General features: G+C 42.1%; 2 protein-coding genes across 2 annotated transcripts; one reads left to right on the top strand and one right to left on the bottom strand.

The window, feature by feature from the left end:
* The first annotated feature begins 402 nt into the window (after positions 1–402).
* Positions 403–13,483, top strand: UPB1 (beta-ureidopropionase 1). Its single transcript, XM_083874085.1, has 10 exons — positions 403–557; positions 1,205–1,376; positions 2,822–2,909; positions 3,611–3,705; positions 3,949–4,110; positions 7,012–7,181; positions 7,849–7,930; positions 8,763–8,805; positions 9,530–9,684; positions 12,366–13,483. Exons 1-10 carry the CDS (start codon positions 457–459, stop codon positions 12,447–12,449), a joined length of 1,152 nt encoding a protein of 383 aa, XP_083730211.1. The 5' UTR covers positions 403–456; the 3' UTR covers positions 12,450–13,483.
* On the bottom strand, positions 13,264–22,715 carry GUCD1 (guanylyl cyclase domain containing 1). Its single transcript, XM_083874086.1, has 6 exons — positions 22,643–22,715; positions 20,933–21,017; positions 19,326–19,491; positions 18,503–18,594; positions 16,693–16,934; positions 13,264–16,224 (listed from the first exon to the last, which is right to left on the bottom strand). Exons 1-6 carry the CDS (start codon positions 22,677–22,679, stop codon positions 16,133–16,135), a joined length of 714 nt encoding a protein of 237 aa, XP_083730212.1. The 5' UTR covers positions 22,680–22,715; the 3' UTR covers positions 13,264–16,132.
* Positions 22,716–22,853: the final 138 nt, after the last annotated feature.

Genomic DNA, 22,853 nt, shown 5'->3' with positions numbered 1-22,853 from the left:
TTTTCCTTCTTTCCTCCTTTCCCTCTTCTCTCTTCTGTTTTCTTTCTTCCTTTCTCTTTTCTTTTGTCGCAATTTTCTTTTCTTTTCTTTTTTTTTTTTTTTTCATTCCATCTTTTCCCCTCTCTTTCTTCTACTCTGTGCTCATATAGCAGGTCAGGGACCAACATAACGGATTCAGATTTCCACGCCAAGTGACTTTTTGCGGACTCTCCGACTCTTGTGGTTCCTTTCGACCACGAGCATTTACGAGTCCTGGGCTCTCCCTTCCCCTCAGCGGCCGCGCTCGCCCCGGGAGCGGCGAGAGTCCGGCAATGGCGCCCTGAGGGCACCGCGGGCGCCTCACGGGACCGTCCCGCCAAAACCCGTGAGGGGAGCGGGGCGTGGCCGACGGGGCCGCCCGGGGCAAAGTCCAGGGGCCCGCGGGGTGCCGGAGGGGCCGCGCGCTCGCGCTCCGCCATGGCGGGAGGTCTGGAGTCGCTGGAGGTGTGCCTGGAGCGGCACATCCCGCCCGGGGAACTCGCCGAGGTGAAGCGAATCCTCTATGGGGGCGAGGCCAGGTGCGCCATCAAGGACGGGCTCGCCCCCCGCTCTGCGGGTGTCCGTCCCTCCTCTCCCCTGGCCCCGCGGGGATGGCCAGCCCGGGTGTGAGGGGAAGGAGGCGGTGTGAGGGTCGGTGTGCAAGACACAGGGCTGGGCTGAGGGGAAAAAGGGAAAAGTAGGGTTTGTGGTGGTGCAGTGAGGTGAATGAGGTATTTTGGAGGTGATCCAGGTGTGGGGAGCAGGGAAGTGTGAAAAGGTGACGGACAAAGATGAAAGGCCTGATGGGGAATAGTGATATCGGAGTGATGGAGCCTGAAAAGTAGGGATTAAACCTGAGGAAAATACATTGGAGGGAAACTGTTCATAATCCAAGTATGGTGGGTGGAAATTTGTGCGTTTCTGCTCCCTGATTTCTGCAGTAAGGTGTTAGTGTGTCTGGAAGTGACAGGAGGACAGTGTGACATTGGTGACGTGGTGGTGAATGGGGGGATCAGCACATGAGCTGCAGTGCCTGTCCCTTGGCTGATGGATGAGTGTTGGGGTGTGGGAGCTTTGGGTGTCTCTGCAGGGTTAGGCAGAATTGTCATCCCCTTGGTCCGTTGCATTCAGAGCAGAAAAGGAGAACATCTCATCTGGAAATGTCTTTGCTTCCTGTTCAATCCAGAAAACTTGATTTGCCGACTGCTGCAGTGGCAGCAGCTCAGGAAAGAGATTTTGAACTCCAGGGCTATGGATTTGAAGCTGCTCCAGAGCAATTGAGAAGGCCGCGTATTGTTCGAGTGGGACTGATACAGAATAAAATTCCTCTCCCCACAGACACAGCAGTGGCAGTCCAGGTACACAGACTGGGATGGGGCTGTTTCCAGCTCCTCTTCTGCTGGATTGAGACATAACACAGTTCAGTTGTTGATTTTAGGAACTGTATTATGAAATGTCTAATGGTTGCCTGGCAGTACAGGACCCATCACTGCTGCAGTAGAGCATCCTGTAAGATATTTGAATGACACCTTTGGTTTTATTGTTTCTCAGAACCATCTCTCATGTTCACCTAGCATGCCCAAGCTGCTTGCAGTTTTTCCAAAGCTAAATATTTAGTAGCTAGTTTTGTACATGAAAATCCTTTGCCTCTAAGATGAAACACAAAATCATCTACACAAAATCAAAAGGGATGGCAACCAGGGGAAACCACAGGTGCAGTTCTTATTTTAATTGAGAAATGTTCCATTACAGGAAAATCCATTAGAGGAAACACATTAATAAAGCTGTGTTCATTATTCTTTGTAGAGCAGTGAGTGAAATCTTATTACAAGATAACATGGTTTAGTGGGGACTTGGCAGTGCCGGGTTAATGGTTGGACTTGGTTGATGATCTTCAAGGTCTATTCCAACATTAATGATTCTGAAACCATCATCTCTTACCATCTTGGACACAGCAGCACTGAAGTGACAAATATGTATAGAAACAGTCTCCTGAGAGTAGCTTTACAAAGGGGAAAGAAAATACTGTGTTTATAAAATCTCTTGGAATAGTAGTTTTGTACAGTGACAGGACAGAATATTTCTAGAGTAGTTTGTTTTGGAAAGATTACTTATCACAGATGCAAGTCATTAATTCAGTAAATGGGTCAAGTCTGTGGATTCTTTGTAACATCTATTGAATGAAGTACCAGCTATATTAATGATTTTACTTTATGAATAACCAGTTAACTATTTCTGTAAATCAATATACAGTTTTTTAGTTCATAGGTCACTGCAGTCTTGCCTTTATTCTTTTTTTTTTGACACCTGAAAGTAGCAATGCAAAGTACTGCACCTATGCTTATCTTTAAGTAGAATACTCTAGAAAAATAATTAATAAATACTTTGATGATTTTTCTTGGTAATTATTATTTAGCTCTTAGGACAGAGGGATTAACATCATCCTGTAGGTTGTTTACAATGACCAGCAAAATTATAGGTTTTGTTGATTCTGTTTAGATTTTCAGCTTTTTGCAAGTCAGGCAGCAGTGAGTTTCCCGCTATATAAATGTTGCAGCCATGGAATTAGAATCCCATTGGAATGCTTTCTCTATTTTCAGCATCTAAATGCTTTTAAAAATCTATATCTGACTCTATTATCAGTGTTCAGGAATGATACCTTGAGTTACTCCCGCTGAAAGCAATGGCTCTAAGTATAGAACAAGATAAATTCCATGTGAACAAAGGTTGTAAAACAGACATTAGCACAGAGGTGAGTCAGGACATGTGGCTTTTCTAACAGTGTGACATTTCTCACCATCAGGTGGCTGCTCTGCACAGACGCATCGAGGAGATCGTGGGAGTGGCTGCCATGTGTGGGGTCAACATTGTGTGTTTCCAGGAGGCTTGGAGTGAGTATTCCCTGTGCTTCCCTGGGGGCTGTCACATGTCAAGTGTCTATTTTAACAGGTGTCCTGCACTACCTCTTGTAAGTAAACAGTAGAAATCGTCCAAGATGCAGCAGTTGACTGCAGTGATTTGCTTCCTAAAGGAAAAACCTAAGAGTCTGAGGTAGCAGAAATGTATGGAGGAGATGTACAGGGTCTGTGGTATTGAAGACTGTCGTATGATATTTGGAGCTCCTTCATGGCATCCTTTATGATCCTTTCCTCATTTTGTTTTTCTCTTAAAACTTCAGGTTTTTTTTCTAGACAGGTATTAAAATTTAAATATCTGTTTTTAATTAGCATGGGATGTTTGAGGCTTAATAGAAGCAAAACCCTTCACTTTGATGGGCAAGTGAAGGTCCATGAAATGTTTGTGAAAACAGGTTATTGACAGTGTACTCTATTGACTGGGGTATATTGTCTTTTTACCCCTGCTGAGACTTCAGTAAGTGCATCCCTTCTCTTCTGGTTTGCCCTGTGTGAGCTCAAAACTCCTTGCCCTGGCTAAAAATATTTTAAAATAGTTTTTGCCTCTAAACAAAGAAAACAGTTGATTGAATCATTTGTAAATGTTTAATTTTTAATCTGTATTCATGCAAAAAGCATGTATTTCTTGAGTGACATGAACATTTTTGTACGTTTTGCCTTGTTTTGGTGTTTTCCAGCCATGCCCTTTGCTTTTTGTACCAGAGAGAAACTTCCTTGGACTGAATTTGCTGAGTCAGCAGAGGATGGGCCAACAACAAAATTCTGTCAAGAGGTAAAAAACCAACCAACCAAGCCAAAAAAAGACCAACCGACATCATTTGAAGGGAAAGACAATATAGCAGTGAACTGGCAGGCAGAATTTCCTGTGTTTCTCACTTGTACCTGTGTTTAACATTTCTAGTTAACATGTAATGCTGTTTTACCTTTGAATTAACTGTTTTCAGCTGACTATGGTGTCTCATTCTGGGGTGCTGCAGGCTGGTATATAATAGAGGAATTGTGTTCCTTTGTGCAGCTTGCAAAGAAGTACAACATGGTTGTGGTGTCCCCAATCCTGGAGCGAGATGAGCTGCATGGTGGAATTCTGTGGAACACTGCCGTGGTCATTTCTAATTCTGGAGCACTCCTTGGCAAAAGTAGGAAAAATCACATTCCAAGGGTTGGAGATTTCAATGAGGTAAGGTGCAGTAGTCTGACAGTCAAGTTAGTCTTACCTTGCAGCTCTTGTTTGTGCCAGCATGTGTTGTGTCAGATCACAGTGGCAGGAAGTGCAATGTGTTTCTAGAAAATGTGTTAACTTCCTGTCAAATCAGTTTTTCTGAGATGAAGTGATAGTAAGTTAATTTATCAAGAAGGAGTAATTTTTGTGAGAGTGATGAGTCTTCAAGGAAAAATAACATTGGATCTTGTTAGGTGCTCTTCCTTGGCCCAGTGAAACTTCAAAACTATCAAGTATCCTTTAAAGGAATAGTTTAAATTATAGCTGTGTTATGTTTGTTGTGCATGATTGGCTTGGGTAGTTTTGTCATGTGTGCACATTAAACTTACTTTAATTTGCAGGGCAATTGTTTCATGGTTCAAGCATGAACATTACTTACAGCCTTTCTCTGTTTCTCTGTGAGGTTGTCTTGGAAATGACAGTTCTTTTGCTTGTGTTTATTCGAGCAGAATCCCTTAATTCATTGTGCCTCTGACTGAATAGCTGGTTTATGGCATCTTCTGTTTACTAATCTCATTATTGCAGCTGAAGCCCCCAGCAGGTTTTGGGCCATCCTCCAGAATCAGAAAATGAACTGGCAGTAAAGGCAATGACTGGTAGATCTGAAATCTGTTTATCCATCCATAGAATCATCACAAGCAGAAAGATCAGGATTAAAAATTAACCAAAGTCTAAAAATACATTGTCTTACCTAACTAAATCCCTCCTTGTCAGCTAAAGTGAGTAATTAACAGAGGCATTTCTTCTAAGCACCGGAGGCTGCTGTATACTGCAGTTTCTTTTGTTCCCTGTCTGACTGCTCTAGTCATCAAACTGAAGCTTCAGAACCTAAAGTGCTTTTTTATTAATGTAAAAAGTTCTTTTGGGTCTCAAAACTTTGTGTTCAAAGACCTCTGGAGGTTTTGACCTTGGTCCCAGACCTGATCAGGCTGATTTGAGTTTCTCCAGAGGAGGCTGTTAATAGAGTTCTACGCAATGAATTTCTGGCACAGTCTGTCAGTCTTACCTTGTATTTTTAACAATTATTTTGATATTTAATATTATTTTACCAGGTCTTTCCTTTAGCTAGCAAAAGCAGTAACTTACAAATCCATCGGTTATTTTCCACATTTAATATTTGTTCCCTACGTAATCCAACAAAAAATAAATTCCTGTTGCTTGTGCTAAAACATGATGTCTTCAGTTTTCCTGACAATGTTTGTGGAGAATCAACAGATTCCAAGAAACTCATTGTTTCCAGCTATGAAACGGTAATGAGAGACACCTAAAAAAAGAAAGTATTTTTACTTTCTCATGTGAAGTGTAAATAGAGTTTCATTAAGAGTTTTGCATAGTTGCTAAAAGAAGTTAGTTCTTAGAATCCTAAATGCCAGAATGACTACAAAACAATCTGTTTATAGCTTCCAGATACACTGTAATGATCTGGCATTTCTTCTTGAATCTACCTTGTTACAGAATCAAGTATTGTTTACCCAAGACAGCACTGTCTTCAGCTGGCTTTGTTAGCAAAGCAATAAGTCTACTCTTCTGAGCTGAACAATTCTGATAAAGCAACTTCAGAAACCACCCAGGCTACAGGAAAGGATTATATTAATCTGTGTTACTTTAATGTTGTTTTCTTTATCAACAAAGTTAAACCTCAAGGAAATATCGAGTTTGAAATTGTTTCTTGTGGGTTGTCTCTGTAGGGCAGATGGGAAAGGAGCCTTGTTGAGATATTGTGCCCATTGAATCAGTAAGAAATAAATGGAAAGGGCAAAGAGTCTATTCAGCCATGTGTGGGAGGCCGTATAAACAAAAATCAATCCTTCTTGAGACATCACAGTTTATTGCTGTGGAGAGGATTGTGACCTCTGGTGTGAATTAAAGAAATAGGAACTGATGAATTCCCTGAAGCAACAGCATTCTTGTTTTTCTTCTCCTATTGTAAGGAAAGAAACTGAGAATAGGAGAAAAAATGGAAATATATTAATTCAGCAGAATTGTTTTGAAAAAGGCTTGTGTGAGCACCCACCATGTGGTCTGCTGTCTGCAGACATGAAAGGAGATCAAATCAGTGCCCTAAGGGATTGTGCAATTTCATGAGACCTGATAATAAATAAGAAACATGAGATAATTATTTTACTGGACATATTGAACCTGTAGCCCTTGGTTTCAGAAAGTGACCCTCCTGTATGTTCCACACTTAGAGGAGGCTGAGGTTTGTTCCCCAGCTGTACCTGCTTGCTTTGGGCCTCAGCTGGTTCTGCTTCCTTCAGGACCAATGGCAGTGGTGGTTACAAGGGACAGATAATTTCAATAAACAGGGTCATACTTTACCTTCCTTCCCTGCTGGGAGACACATCCTGTTGGGTCAGGATGGTGGAGTGTGTTCCTTGCTCCTCTGCCCCAGATTGGCACCGAAGGATCCTGTCAGGAATCAGCCTGACCACTGCAACTTCTGCACTCCCTTGGGATCCTCAGTGTTGTATAAGGAATGTTGGGTGGCATGTTTTGTCTCCTTATCTGTGAGTCTTTATCTGTGAGTCTTTATCACTGTCCCCATCTGAACCTGTTGGTGGTACTTTCAGAAAGCAGCACCGCATCAAAGAAGTTCCTTTGCTTGAAAGCAGGCATAAGAGTGTAATTTCAGTGAATACAGACTCCTGCTGCTGCCTTGGCATTTCTGTATTCATCTTTTCTACTGCCTAAGTGGTTTTGGAAATCTCATCATATTATCCTCAGCCTTCCATCTACAGATTGAAAAGCTTTTTTTAGTTGGAGGTGCTTCTTTGCACTTTTATAAGAAGTCTGCCTTTGTGGGCTTTGTTGGTTGGTTGGGTTTTTTGTTTGTTTGTTCTTTCTTTTGTTTGTTTGTAGTCTACTTACTATATGGAAGGAAATACAGGACACCCAGTGTTTCAGACACAGTTTGGGGCAATTGCTGTGAACATCTGCTATGGGCGCCACCACCCCCTGAACTGGCTCATGTACAGCATGAATGGAGCAGAGATCATCTTCAACCCTTCAGCCACTATTGGGACACTCAGGTAAAATACAAACTCATCTGTGCCATTGCTCCCTTTGTGTGTTAATTGAACCTCTGAGCCCCTCACTGGGGCCTGAAAGGCACCTTGCTGAGGTCTTGGAAGTGTAATCTCCTTGTTTTGTCTTCACAAGGGAGCCTGCATTCTCCTCCACCAGGAATTTTGGGCTCCCAGTCTCCTCCCAGTAACTGATTCTCTTTCAGAACTTTATTGTTCTAACATCAGCAGGTCTGCTGTCTTTGAGACAGCATTAACCAGCATCCAGCTGGTGTTCTGAAGACTGGGAGTTTATTTAGGTTTATTTTTGTGCTATTTTTGCTATGAAATAGGTAGTGGCCATGTTCAGGCTTATTTTACCAGCTTGCATTGCCCGCCTAGGAGTGTGGTACAAAATTGCAGTTTTAAGAACCAAGCTGAGATACTCTTTTCTCAGAAACATTTTTTTAAACTGTTGGCAATTTTATGATTATCAGGCTTCTTGAACCAGACCGGACCAGTGTAAACTGTCCCTTGAGATTAATCTTCTGCAGATTAGCATTAATTGCACTCTACTGGCTTGATTTCCTGAAAGCTAACTGTGGTCTCTTTGACAGCGAGTGTGCAGTGTGAGAGTGTAGATTTAGCACTGGAGTTACAGTAATGACCAGCTGCTGCCTCTTTGTTGTTGCAGCGAGGCGCTGTGGCCCATCGAGGCCAGGAACGCTGCCATCGCCAACCACTGCTTCACCTGCCCCATCAACAGAGTGGGAACGGTGCGTATCTCCCTTGTTTCATCTCATTCCATCACTCAGGGCTTGGGACATGAGTTTGTTCAGGGCAGGGACTGATAGCACCAGGATGCAGGGGTTCCTCTGCTGTGTAACCACTGTACTGGGGTTTGTGATGTGATTTGGAGATGGGCAGTGATGAAGAGATTGAGAGCTGCCTCCGTTGCTGGCAGCCTACTGTTGGATTGCAGCTGTTTTCTGTTCTTGAATTGAATCTTTTTAACAGGCACCTGCCCTTTTCCTAACTCTCCCAGTTTCTCTGGTGAAATCAATATTCTTTTAGCCAAAATGACTGAAAATTTGATATATCCTCAAGTCAGCAGTACACAACTTGTGGCTGTTGTACAGATACTGTCTCCTTCTGGACTGTAAAATTCTATAATGAAATTTAATAGTGCATGCAATAGGCCATTCTTACCTTCAGATTAGTCCAATTATGCTACATATATGTTTTTAAAATTAGATTTCCTGCTCGTCCTTGTTTGTTGTTTGAATATGTTTGCCTTTTTTTGTGATTCAAAAAGATTTGCGTGGTTAAAATATCTCTTCTTTTGCCTCTTTAAACTTGTGAAACGGATATGAGGCATGTTCCCCAAAGTGTATGAACAACAGGCAGTGATACAAGAAGACCTTGTGTTCTCTGCTATCCATCACAGAAACGAGGCCTCTCTGATGACTCCCTTTAGACAGTGCTGATTGTGTGCCAGAAAAAAATATTTGTAGATTTATATAAACTTCCAAAATATGATATACTAGCAAGGATTTCTTGAATGAAATGGAATTACACTGCCACCTATGGATTCTTCTTGTTTCACAGGAATACTACAAAAATGCCTTTACTTCTGGAGACGGTGGAAAAGGTATGTTCAGACATCATATTCAGTACCTGTTCCCAGATTTGCTGGAAGTTAAAGATCAGTGAGGAGTTTGAGATTTTCTTGTAGGCACTTACATGTTGAAACACAGTAATTCGTGCTGTGAAAACCGTGGCTGCTTGTGGCTCCATCCGGAGTGGGCTTGAGCCGTTTTTAGCCAGTTTTGGAGCTAAGTGTTTTTAGCAGCTGCATGAAGGAGGTCAATGGTATCCACTGCTTAGTAGTACAACAGATGTGATTGATTTTTGGCACAACTCAGAGTTGTGCAATATGAAGTAACATCTTTTCTGTGCCTCATATCCCAGTGTTTTCACCTCTGACCTTTTATAGAGAATAGAATGGGTGGATCTCTGTCAGCTGTTGTGGAAATGTATGATTTGACAATTAGAATTCATTTAAATGCTAAGTAAAAAGCAATGAAAGCAAAGCCTTTAGTCCAGAGACTTAATAATGGGAAAACATAATGGTACATTATTTGAAAGGCAATGCAGTGAGATTTTCCTGATAATTTGATAGTGTACTGTGCCTGAAAATTACAACTGGCCAAAAATGCAGTAATTTTAGGATCGTGCTGTGACTCCTCAAGATGATTATCTTTCCTAAAGGACAGAGAGTCCCCAGGAAATGGAGTCAGGGTTTGTGGGACAGTGCATGTTCAGTTACACACCTATTGCAGATGGCAATACACGTGTTTAAATCCCTCTCTCAGCACACCACGAGCTGGGCTATTTCTACGGCTCCAGTTACGTGGCTGCCCCCGATGGCAGCAGGACCCCGGGGCTGTCCCGCACTCAGGACGGGCTGCTGGTGGCAGAGATGGACCTCAACCTCTGCAGGCAGGTCGGGGACAAATGGAATTTTAAGGTAAGCCTGATCGTAAGAAAATATGAAGCAAGTTTTGATAATGAGTCTATGATGCTACATAGTTAAAAGGCAGCTTCTTTTTTTTTTTTTTTTTTTTTTTTTTTTAGCAGTTCAGAGCTTAAATTGTTGAAGTAATTTAACAGGATGTTATGGAGGCCAAAAGCATAAATAGATCTGGAAAAGGAGTAGCTAAATTCAGAGAAACTAGGCCAGTAGCTTTCAAATGAAAACCTTAGCCTCGGGACCATGATGTGTATTGCCAGCAGCTCTGAGGATTGCTGGGGAAGAGTTTGTGATTTCCTTAGGCTGTGAACATAGGCATTTGTTGCTGAGCTGAGCCAGGCATTGGATCTATCTAACATGGTACTGTTATAAATTCTTAAAGGCATTAATTGTCAGTTTTGGTGAAATTCAGTGACAACCCAAACCCACAACCTCCTGAGAACTTTCTGAAGACAAAATTCTTGCAATGTTAACTTCCTGAATTTGTGGATATGTTGAAACTACAGAGAAAGAACTGTACTGTATATATTCATCTCTGAAGCATCTTAACACACTTTTGAATTTATCTAAATCAGATTAAGACAGCTGCAAGCCATTCCATATGGCTTTAACAAACCTTATTTATTACTATTTTTCTGTATTCTGAGATAAAGCTAATTTGGTTCATCTTTCCAGAGGCCATAATTGGATTTAATTTGTCCAGCAGCAGTGCTGGTTGAAGAAATGACTGCCTCAGCACAGCAGCTTGCTAACCCTTCAGTTGTGCCAGTTCAATCTATGTGGGGTGCTATATTATACAATGATTTAGTGGAGTGGCCAGATTTATTCTTTTAAACAAACTACACTCTAGTTCTTTTTTTATTCTGATCAAGTTTACAACAGGCCACACAAAGATCCTGTTGGAAAAAAAAAAAAGAAAAGATTGGCAGCTTTGGAGATAGGCTTTGTTGATGAAGAAAACATCTTGGTTGCTTCTGTGGAGGCAGATCTTTTGTTCTAGTCCTCAGTACTGCTAGACTAGGACTTTTTCCTAGTCACTCGTAAGATCAGCATTATTAGAATCCTAACAAAGTAGACCAGAATGCCTGGCTAAGCTATTGTATAATGTATGTGGGTTCTTAAGTGATCACCTGATATTTAAAATAAGTGATCAGTTGCAAGGAGTGTCAGTTTTTGAACATCATGCTACTGCAAGCAGACATTTATTTTATAGAGCTGGTTTATTTGCCTGTTGTGCATTACAGTATGGTGCAGTATTCAATATGTTATGATGTCAGTTTAACATAAAACTGAAAATTCTCTGTGGATTTGAAATGCTGAATAAGCTTTCTGATTAAAAAAATAGTAATTTCTTATCTAGAGCTTAATTTCTTTGCTCGTATTGCTAATCCATGTACAGGGACTAAAATCAAGAAGCAATTTCAGGTCATTTTCTGGGACTGAATTGCATTTGTTATTTTACAGATGCCTGTGGTAGGCATGTGGCTGTTGCCATAATGGAATTAAATTGTGCTGAGAGATTCTTAGTTTTTTGTCAAACAGGCATTTAGTTTTGCTTTGCCACCAGAGTCAGAGTAGAGGCTTTGGTGTGTCAGGAAGCACATGGAGCATTGCTTAGGAGGGGTATCTGAACAAAAGCAATTGTATTGATTAGGAAAAACAAACAGTAAAAGCAAAACACTGCCCTTTGGCTGATTTGTGTGGAATTGTGTATTTTTTGTTGTCTTCAAGTGCTGTGCTTTCAGCTCCTTGATCTCATGTTGATGGTGTGGAGTGCTGTTGGTGGGTTTTGGCACAGAAGGCACAGCTGTGGTTTTGTTGTGTGACAGGGGAGAGCTGTTTCCTTTCCTCTCAGTTCTTGCTGAGGGGAATGAGGAAGGTCACAGGTTACCCACTGCAGAAAGCCCTTAAATGCCAGCAGGAACCTATTTCACCTGCTCTGGTATCTGCAGTTTGCACCCAGTGATGCCTGACAGGGACATTCAGTAGAAAGTCTTTGCTAAACTCAGAGCAGCAAAGGGATTAAACAAATTAAATAAAGATGTCATTTGCCCCTCCCAGAGCCCGTGCTGTGAGCTGTGCAGTTCAGAACAGGGTGACAGCACTTACATCAGGTGCTGTATTGCAGCACTTCCAGCACTTGCTCTGTTGCCCAAAGCATTGATATTTCGTAATATTAATGGGTGAAGTAAGAGTAACCCCAGCAGTGTCAGTGCAAACTTACTGCTGGCAGCAGGTGCCTTGGCTGGCAAGGACATGACACAAAGCCCTAATTACAGAGACGCTCCTTTGCCTTCACTGACATAACTTAAAAAATTGTTGATGCATGACAAAGCAACTCCACCTTTCACATTCAACTTTCAGCCATCCAGAATAGCTTCAATAAGTCAGCAGACATGACTGTCACTGAAGGAGAGCTGCAAAACAGGAAGGTGTTCATTTAAAAGTTTGACTTTTCAGGGTGGAAAAGCACTTCTTTTTTGGATAGAAATAGAGTCCTAGGCAACATAATACAAGTTCTTTTATAAAAAATAGTTTGTGCTAAGGCACTGGAGATCTTGAATTTTGAAGTTTTGATGTTTGGGACAATTAAATCATGTATTGTCATAGAAATATTTTCTACTGAAGTACTTCTGTAGCTCACTTAAAGAACTGAAGCTTTGATTTTTCTTTTCCAGATGACTGGTAGATATGAAATGTATGCAGAAAAGCTTGCTGAAGCAATCCAGCCTTTCTTTATACCCAATATCATCAAAGAGTAAGAGAAAGCATCTCACACTGAAATGTTACAAGACAAATTTGAAGTTACTGTTGGATGATAGCTTTACTATGAATTACAAGCTGCTGTTTTAATGTTGTCAGTTTAATTTCATGTAACCAATTTTAAATAAGATTCAAAACTGTGTTACGTAAAATTATTGAAAATGGCTTCTTAAGTGTTTGTTATTTACACTGAGTCCAAAGTTTTGATCCTTGCTGAAAATACATCCAGTGTTTTCCTAGAGTAGAAACACAGTGTATTCTGATAGTTGAGTTCAGAGGACATGAATATTTTTACCTAAACTTTGCATTGTACATCTATTTCGGCTTTCCAGTTTTCACCCTCTGCCCAAATGCATAATTTAGGGAGAAAGGAGGCAGAAATTGTTTTCATCTGCGTTATGTTTGCTTTTTCTGCTTATAAACTACTTGATGGAGTTTTGTTACAGCTGAGTCATGTCCCAGACATCCCAGTTATTTGAAGATCTGTGGGTGCTGTAAAGCAACACCACTTTGGTTCCGTTGCCTTTTACACAACCACGGCTGGAGCAGCCTTTGCTGGGCCCCTCCCAGGTGCACAAGTTGTGCTCAGAGAGATGCTTCGGTATCATCCAAACTCAGTGCCCTAGTGGGAAGCAGAACTAGAGACCCTGGCCAATGCACAGCCAAGGCTGGGGCAGTTGCACGCTTTTCTCTGTGAACAGAAAGCTCAGATGGGTGAGGAAAACTCCTTCCCTGGGACTGCACTCCAGTAGAAAATGTGGCTGCACAGTAAACAAGCCAGCTGTGGAATGAAGGTACCAATGATACATCTGCTGTTCTTAGGTGGTACTGTATTCTGAAATTTTGCCTCATATGATTTGGGTGATGGCAATAGATGTTCAGGCAATGCACACTGAATACAATTTACAGCCCAGCAACTATGAATTTACAGCTGTAATAAATACTTGTACTCTTTTGTTTTTCTAAATTACCATTTCAGATTTTCAAAAACATTTTCCTAATGAACTTGTTAATAAATGAACTTGCTACATTATGTTACAGGGTTATTTGTGAGTTTAACCTTTATTGAGAATGGCTTAATTACAAATAAAAATATATTTATGTATAAAATCCCTGCATGTAAAATCCCCTTCCTTTACTATCGACATCCTGACACAAACAAAGCAACAGAACATTTTCAGAGTGAGTTTTGATACAGTCTTGTAATAAGAAACTAAGTTTCAGAAAATGCAGATGTTCTGGATGCTTGTGCAGTGAGCTGCTTTTTCAGTTGAATTTGTGTCATATACTCAAGTCTTTTCACTTGGCTTTTGCTTCTTCCTTGTGTTTTTATCTCTCATAGCCATCTTCCATTTGGCAGCTGTACAAGATCCTGCTGTAATAGTGGACCTCTCCTTTTGTCTGCACTAGCTTAGACAGCTTTGTTTATCTTTCGCTTTTGTTGAAGCATTTAAACCCTGGGTACCAAATGCTTACCAGTCAATATTGTTACACCTGTGTGTGCTCTTCAGAACACTAAACTTGCCCTGAAGTTCATGTTTTCTGTACACCCAGGATTCACTTTTGGTAACAGAAACAGTAATGTCAATTACAAGCCTTTGTAAGAACTGTTTTTATTCAACTAATCAAGCCTGCTCTAAGATAAATCCTGTGGCAATTTAATGGTATTGAATGAACTACCTACCTCAAAATGCATGGGTTAAGGAAGTACTCTAACAGCCTGTAGCTTCCATACCTGTTAATTATTAACAGAGCTAATAGACACTCTCTGGATCAAACATCACAATTTTGGCCCTGGACATAAAATTTCCCAGATCAGGAATCTTCTGGTTACCTTGGAGGATTTGAAAGGCATTGTCTACAACAGGTTTAGTACCTTTCTTCTGGAGGGATTCTGCTGCTGGCACTGATGGACCAGTCCTGAAACAAATCACATCCTACCTGTTATTCATCAGTGCCAGAATGTATTTAAACTTCACCAATGATAAGCAAAATTTGACACACAAAATTTCCTGTCACGCACTTTTGTTTGGAATTTTTCAAGGGTCACTGCATTTTAGATGTCTGTTACTATTTCTTGCCTTTGTACAAAGGAGCACTTTGGATTCTACTAAATACTCAGTCAACACTGTACACTTTTAACTTAGTCAACAACTGATAAAACAAAATGTTTATCTTGGTAAAAAAAAGCTTTCTATGCTGAAAGTAGATTCCTTATTTATTACATCCACCAGTAAATAACAATGTCCTTTTACTGTGATTCAACACAGTTCCAGAACTTGAACAGTTCTTTTCCTAAAACCATGCCAGAGATGTGGGATCTCTGTCTTCAGTGCAAATTTTCCTAGTTTTTACATCAGTGCTGATTTTCCTACTCACTTTCATACAGGCAGGACTGAAGATTGAAACTTATAAGAAATTAGGATAGATGAAGCTGGAATAAGTGGCTTTTTCTTACACTTCAGAATGCTCCTCAGCTAACAGAGGAGAGGACTATGAATGGGCTGCTACCAATTTCACTTAATGTCTCAATACAGCAACAACTTAATCCAAGTACAGCTGTAGTATAAGAGCTAGAAAAATATAAGTTCCTGGCTTCTTACTTGTAGCAGGTATGTTTGTATTTCCTCTTTTCTTAATTGATTTTAGCTCTTCTTAGAAGGTCACTGAACTAATACCAACAGCAAAATTTGGCTCAAATTATGATTCAGCATTTTAGGTACAATGCAGTAGATGCTGTCAGATATTTACACTTTACACACAAAATATATGCCATTAGTGTGGATGATAATTTTCTGCATTTGCTTAATAAGATTAAATAGTTAGAGCATTCATATTTAGAATGGATTCTGCAGAATGTGGCACATGTGGGTGGCATAACATTCAGAGCTTTTTGCAAAGAGCAATAAAGACTTCCAAGTGCAAATAAAATCTTTCCACTTAAAGTTTTGGAGCAATCTGGAGCTGTGAACAGTCATCCAAGAGCATTGAGCCAAAAGAGACTGAATTTGCAGTGCAAGGGAGCAATTCCAGTATTGCAGTTGCATAAATGCTAAATCTCTATGAATTTGGTACATGGGAAGTTTCCTTCATTGCAGACAATACTGATGAGCCGGCAAGGCATTTTTTTGTTATTTAAAAGTAGTTTAAGTTAACATTTTTTCCTTTTATAATACTCTGCTGAACTTTAAATCCATAGATTTTGAATGAAGAGCAGCCCTTGATGCTTTGACAGAGAGAGAAACAGGTATTTTCTGGGTTTTTTTTTCTTTGTTTACCTAAACCTATGCAAATATTGCCAAGTGTTAAAGTTCACAAATTTGGTGCTTTTTTCTTACGTGTCTAATTTGAAAATAAGCTGAAAGTGAACAGGCTCTGGGCCTGTATTTTAGGACTGCTGCCAAACGTGCAATGTTGAAAATAAGGGGTGGGGGGAACCCAAAATCAAATAAAAACCAATGACAGACATTGCAAAATCAGATACATCATCAGGAAGAAAAAAAAAAAAAAAAAAAAAAGGTGAAGACAGCATTGCAATATAGTCCTGTGAATGTCTCTAAAGGCTCCCTTGTTGAAGATCCCACTGCAGTTCAGGAGCGAGGTGTGTGCAGGGGAGTCCTGAGACGAGCAGCCAGCTGCTGTGCAGGCTGTGCAGGAGGAGCAGGAGTGTCCTCTGTGGGTGTCAACTGTCTGTGTAGATGAACAGAATATCTTCATCAGTGCCATAACTTGTCCTGGCTTCCTCAAAGTTACTGATGCTGGTGCAGCATGTTCCTGGGAAGGAGGAACAAAATGTTACAAAAATTCAGAAGGATTTGCCAGTGAAAGGTTCTTACACTGGATCTAACAGCATCCACAAACCAAACTAGTACAGAGACTACCCCAGCAGCGTAGGTTACAGCTTTACTTGGGTAGATTTTCTCACCTTAAAGAGCTCACTAAAGTAATGCTGCAAACAGGTACCAAACTGGCCCTTCTGTTACATTCTGCACACAAACATTTTAGCATCTCTCCCTAACCCATCTGAAAGCCAAACAAGCCATTTGCTAGAATGCCTGAATGTTTCAACTAAATCACACCACAAAATGCAGCACTGATGTAATTAATGGCAAAACCCCTTCTGACAAATTGGATAATGATGCTTTGAATGCTGTGCACTGAGGGGAGGTCCAGCTGTGGCTGTGTCAGACTCATTAGCAATGCACTGGCTGAGAATCCATGCAAAAGGGACAAGCTACTCACGGTCAGCATAGGCAGGGTTGTTGTAGTAAATGCTCCCTGAGGCTTTGTTGTAGCCACATAACACAATGAAATGGCCCTGGTAGTCAGGGCTCCTGCAGAAGCACTTCTGTCCAATGGGAAGGAAGCAGCAGTATTTGACAGGACTTGAGCAAAGATCACACAGCAGCAGGACTGCATTGACAAGGACAATGGCTATGTGACCCTGGGACAGGTGGTTCTGGATGTCTTGAACAGTTACTGTGCTGCAAGGAAGAAAAGACAAGCTTATTGAAAGAGGCTGGTGTAAAGGAAGTGCCTGATGGTGGACAGTGCAGCTGGCACCTCTATAGATACCCTGGAGCTTCACTATAGATATACTTCTGTATCACAGGTACAGCTGTTGCTATTAAACCTTGCAGGCTTTGCTATGGACAAAGCCTGACAGAACCTGTAGCATTCAAGGCCTTTTCATTTCATTGCTGCTACTGAAATGCAGAGCAGTGGCTGTGGATTCTGCAGTAACAATTTCTGAGATGATGTGTCAGATAGCCCAGGGAAGAGAATTAAAGGAGCTGGCAACTCACTCAGTAACTTGAGGGACTTCTGTGGTAGAAAAATTTCATGTGAAGTGTTCTCTGTTGCTGTTAGAAAAGGTTATCTCTGAGACACCAAATCTTTATTGATTGAGTGGTTAAATACTGTGTAACCACAAACCAAATTAAGATGTGCCCAAATTTGCTTGTGTCACACAGGACTGTGTTTCTCCCAGGTGAAGTTTTGAGTCACCTGGTAACACTTGAGGCTTTATTTCTACAGACAGTAACTATCCACCAAACATCATCTATAACCTCATCTGTTAAAAGCTGTCCTTTGCTGAGGCAGATGGTGTGTTCCGTATGTGTGAGAAACTCATCACTTGGATCTGTTCCAGATGTCTGTGCTAAAACCTGACTAAACTCATGTGCTTTTTATTTAATCCTTCCCAGTGTCACTTCCCCACTCTGATGCCCCAGCCTCAGTGTTGCACTGGTAGATATGTCCTCTGTCCCTGTCTTGATCAAGGCCAGTCTTAAGACTGCAAAAGCAAGAGGGACTGAATGTCCCTTCTGTCCTTTCACAGCTACAGTTACAGTGACACTTGATTCTGCCAAATATAAGTTACACACCAGCATTCAAATGGTATTGTGGCTGCCCCATATCCTCTCATCTTTGCTTACCCCGTATCATTTACCCCACTTTGACAACAGGGATCCAAATCCAGCTTCCCTATGAAAAGGGATGCAGCTCAAGTTGGATGCTTAGTCATTCCCCAACAGAATTTCACTGCTGATTATGAACATTCTGCAGTTTTTCCATTTCTTCTGGGTTTGCAGTTCTTTCATGGAGTTCCTTATTTCATGGTTCCCTTGGCAAAAGCTTGTATGCTAATTTATATTTTCCATGTTTGTCTGGGAACAGAGATCCATGTTTGCATAGCTTTGGGAACAATGAGTTCTGTACCCACACAGCATTCTCCTTAATTCCAACAATGGAAAATTACAGTGCTGTAGGCACTCCCTACTCCCTAAGTGTAATGGACAACCAAACTCAAAACACAGTCAGCTCCTATCAGCATTTTCATACATATATTGTGCATCATTACTAATTTTTCTTCAAACTTATTAGCTCTTGATGTGCATGGGTTTTTTCGAGATAGATATAGTAGAAAGACACTAATTAGCAAAAGAAGGCTTAGGGCTTGATTTCATTCTGTTTCAGCAGTTTAGCTTGGTGCCTCCAAGAAATCAAGGGCCCAAAGAATCTCCAAAGAGAAAGAAAACAGTAAGCTTACCATTTCTCCACCAGCACCTTGCAGTCTTTGGCTTGTGCAAAGAGCTGATTCACTCGATTCTCTTCTGTGTCAAAGTGCTTCCTGTAAAATGACTGGGGAAATAACAGAAGTTCTGAACTGGAATGGTGTGTACCTTGAGTAATCCACCAATTAATCTGCTAGCAAGGGCCTGCATAAATTGGAGTTCTGGTTATGGGATAAAAGATCTCTCCCTTAGTTCACAGGAAACAGGACAAGGATTTCTGCTCTGAAGTACAAATTAAATCGCTCCTGGACAGTTGCTGTTGCTGTTTCTATCTGGTGGCTGTTCAGCTGCCTGCCATGAGAGAGCCTGTCTGGTTTCCCAAGGGAAATGGGGCAGGAGCTTGCAATGAAGTCACAGCTGCTACAGGACCTCCTTGACCCCATGTGGGCTGTCCTGGAGAGGCCAAGCTCTCGGTGGATGGGAGGCTGAGTTCCCCTCTCACCTCTAGAGGTGGATCTTCCAGGTCAAGGCTTAGGCACGGTGGTGGGGAAAGTGTGGAAGCTAAAAAAGTGCTGCTGCCCAGGCTGTACCTGTTCTGTAGATAAATACAGGGCTTCAGTCTCCAAGGCTGTCACATAGGTTGGAACCTTTCATGAACACTACATGCAAACTTCTTAAAAATTAAAAAGATGGAATCGATATGTGGGATCACACTGCCTTTGGAACAGATTTGTGCCAGTTTTGGCAGTAGGTCAAATTAACTGTGGCTGACTGTCAGTAACACAGCAGAGCTTTTATGGCATGATATTTGAGGCTTTTAAAGCTGCCTGCTCTTCCCCTATAGATGAGAATACTGACCTGATTTTTGTAGCCCTTGTCCACTCCGAGTGTCTGGGTGCAAAATTTATGCCTCACTCCGAAGTGCCGCATTAGGTAGGCCAGGTCAATGGTCCAGATACTCTTTGTTAACTGGAGTTCCTGGATGGCTTTCTGAAACTCATCATTGTCCAAATGATTCAGGTATCTATGGTATCAAGAAAGGCAGGGGAAGGGAAGCATAGACCTTAGGAGAAGCAAAATGTGTGCTGTAGCCCAAGCCTCTACATCACAGCACATAAAAACTGAAACAATGGGCTTGGCTACAAAATAACCAAAGAAAAAACCAAACCAACCCACAAAGGAGACAGAAATTTAAGGGAAGGGAATAGGGAATATTTAACTGGATTTATTGCTGACTTTTTAAAATTGGAAATGTGTGGTGCCTTGGCTATTTTAGAGTGCTGGAAGTGTACAGGTGCTGTACCAGAGGCAAGCTGGTATAGAACTCTGTCCTGAAGGGTTTACAGTGTAATGTACAAGTGTATTAGAGCCAACACAGAAAGAAGAGTTAAAGACTAAAACTTCCTTCACACAATAGATGATTTCAAAAGGAGAAGCCATAAAGGAATTCAGTAAATATTCAAAGGAAGCTTGTCTTAGGCACTGAAGACACAAAAGGAAGAAAAAGGGAGATGAAGTCAGGAGGAAGCTTGGGAAAGGTTGCAAAGGGACGGGGCAAGGTAGTTACAGGGAGTTCTGGAAGTAAGAAAAGGAATGGAAGTAAATGATGAAAAATAAAAAGGGACTGGAATTGAGGATGCAGGGCAAACAAGGTCAGATCAGCAGGGTGAGAAGATTTATCTTGGAAGCTGAGTTTTGGGCAGACTGGAGTAGCAAAGAGGTAAAGGGAATAGAGGTTACAGTAGTCAAGATGGGAAATTACCAGCACACGGACTAACGTCTTGGCAGAAGGGATGGAGAGAAATGAAAATCTTCTGCTTCATATCTACTAAGTGGACATCTAAATAGGTATTTCTCCTGCACCTAAGCTCATGTTCCTCTGTGGAAGGAAAGAGGAGTTCAGCAGGACAGCTACTAGTTCAAAAACAGGTAAAACCAAAAATAAACAAACAAAAAAAATCCCAAAGAGGAACACAATTTTGAAGCTGAAACTAGTCCTGGAATACAAACACTCATCCCACAGGTTGGGTCTCAGCAGGACAGAAGTAGTACAGGTACAGCACACACTCATAAACTGGGATACACCTATCCATCACTGGGAAACACAGAAAGGAATCTGGTGAGTCACAGCTAACTATCAGCTCTGAATTGTAAAAACCGGATAGAGGCAACACTTTCTGTGAGCTTATGCATACCAGCCTGCAAAGTTCATAGAGCTGATTAGGTATTCTGCAGCTGTCTAATTATTCAAAAGGGTCCAAAGCTCAGTTTGTATCTTCCCTTGCTCCAGCTGGAGAGCTGGGCCAGGCCCAAGCAGCAGTCACTGTCCAAGGGTACTTCAAAGAACCTGCTGCTCTCCTAAGACTGAATTCATGGCTGATTCAACACACCTCTTCTCCCTGGGATTTGCTTCCTGCTATCCCTCCCCATGGAATGGGGTTTCCCACTCTAAGAGAGCCACTTACTGAAGCACCATCCTGGAGCAGGCCAGCCCGCAGTCCCAGTGGTACAGCTGCTGAATCACCGGCACTTTCAGCTGGATGCAGTCAACTGTGTGAGCACAACACAATGTCAGTCCACACAGGAATGTTTCCCCATGCCACTAAAAGTCAGCCTGTCCTCAGCACTACGGCCACAGAGACTTAGGAATGTGTTTTTATCTGATTGGAAGGTGGGGTTTTTTCTTTCTTAGGGGAACATGCATTTAGTATTTCTGTCCAGGTAAGCATTTGGTTTAATTTCATACTCCTCTATTGTTCCATACTGAGATCACTGGCTTTCCATCCCCTTTTCCCTTGGAAGTTTATTTTTTTTAATTTTTTTATTTTTTCCCCCCCTTTTTTTTGGTGGGGTGATGTACCAAACTGGGAGAAACCAAACTGGGAGAAAACATACCTAGATCTCTGGGCAGGAATCCCTTAGAAGCCCCACAGATTTACGCTTTTTCTATTGATTTTTTTTTCTCAGAGATGGTAATTTACAGAATTTAAACAAAACTCACAAGTTAAAACTTGCAAGTGGCACCAGTTGTCCTCTGGTATTAATTCCATCAAAACTTCAATGGAGACAGAAAATTAATAATCTCTGCCAAAAAGTCCCAAAATACAAGCTCCATCCTCTGCCTCAGTTTTTTATTTTTATGGAGTTGGCAATGAGGTGATTTCAGTCCCAGGAACACCCTCAGCACTTTGAGTTGTGCTTGTCATTGCTACTTCAGCACTGACCAAAGTGACTTAAGCACAAAGGGCTTTTCTCAGTAACCTTTGATCTAGAAAAGGTTTTTAAGAAGTTTTGTCAACAAGATCATCTACATTTTATAATGGGAATACAAATGCATTTGACATCACATGGACTCGTTTCTGGTGTAATATTCTTTATCGAACTTTTTAGATAATGTTGTTATATTTTTCCTAGTTGTGCCCCCTGTTTAACTATGACTTTAAAGAGTGGCACACCAGTTGATACATTCAGTCTTTTTTAAAATTCATCTAGCTTAAGAGGCTCTTAAGTATCATAACAAAAAAACAAAAAACAAACAAACAAAAAAAACACAACCCAGCCAACAAAAAAACGAAAGAAAGAAAGAAAGAAAGAAAGAAAGAAAGAAAGAAAGAAAGAAAGAAAGAAAGAAAGAAAGAAAGAAAGAAAGAAAGAAAGAAAGAAAGAAAGAAAGAAAGAAAGAAAATCAATTCCTACTTATCCTCAAACCGGGACTTCTCAAGTATTTTTATCATCATTTTTTCTTGGCAAGTTACAAATCTGTCCCCTTTTTATAAACAGCCAGGGCTTCTACCGAGTCCCACATTAACCAAGAGGTACACGCTTTCTACGTGAAACCTTCAGAGAGCAATAACAAGTTTTCCTGGCCGTCCAGCTCCCAGTCGCCCGTTTCCCAACACACCTAAAGCTCTTCGGCGCTGGCTGTCGCTGTCCCGAGAGGAGACACCAGCGGGTCCCTGCCGAGCCTGTAAATCACCCCGCGAACCCTCTGCGCTCTGCGGCGCCCCGCGGGACCGGTAACCGCACACGGCTCCGCACGGCCCGGGAGGACCCAGAGGGGGCTCGGGGGGACCCGCACTCCCCGCCCGCTCCCGCCGCCCGCCGGGCACCCCCGGCCCGTTCCGCCTCCCCGCCGCCTCCCGCCGCCCCCCTGCCCGCAGAGACCCCGCACTGACCTGGCGGCGGCTCCCCGCCCTCCCGGGGGCTCTTCATGGCGCTGGCGGCTCCCGCCGCCCGCTCACTGCCGGCCCCGCCGAGCCGGCGGCGCGGCCCCGGGGCCCGGCGCTGGCTCCTCCCGGAGGCGGGGGCTGAGGGGGGCCGGGCCCCGGGGCGCTTTCCCCGCGCCGTGGCGGCGGGGCGGGCGGCGGGCCGTGCGGGCGGGCAGGG

Source organism: Zosterops lateralis, assembly GCF_965231275.1.
Source record: "Zosterops lateralis genome assembly, chromosome: 17".
Taxonomy (NCBI): Eukaryota; Metazoa; Chordata; class Aves; order Passeriformes; family Zosteropidae; genus Zosterops; species Zosterops lateralis.
The sequence above is the reverse complement of the archived record's forward strand: the minus strand, read 5'-3'. Positions and strand labels throughout refer to the sequence as shown.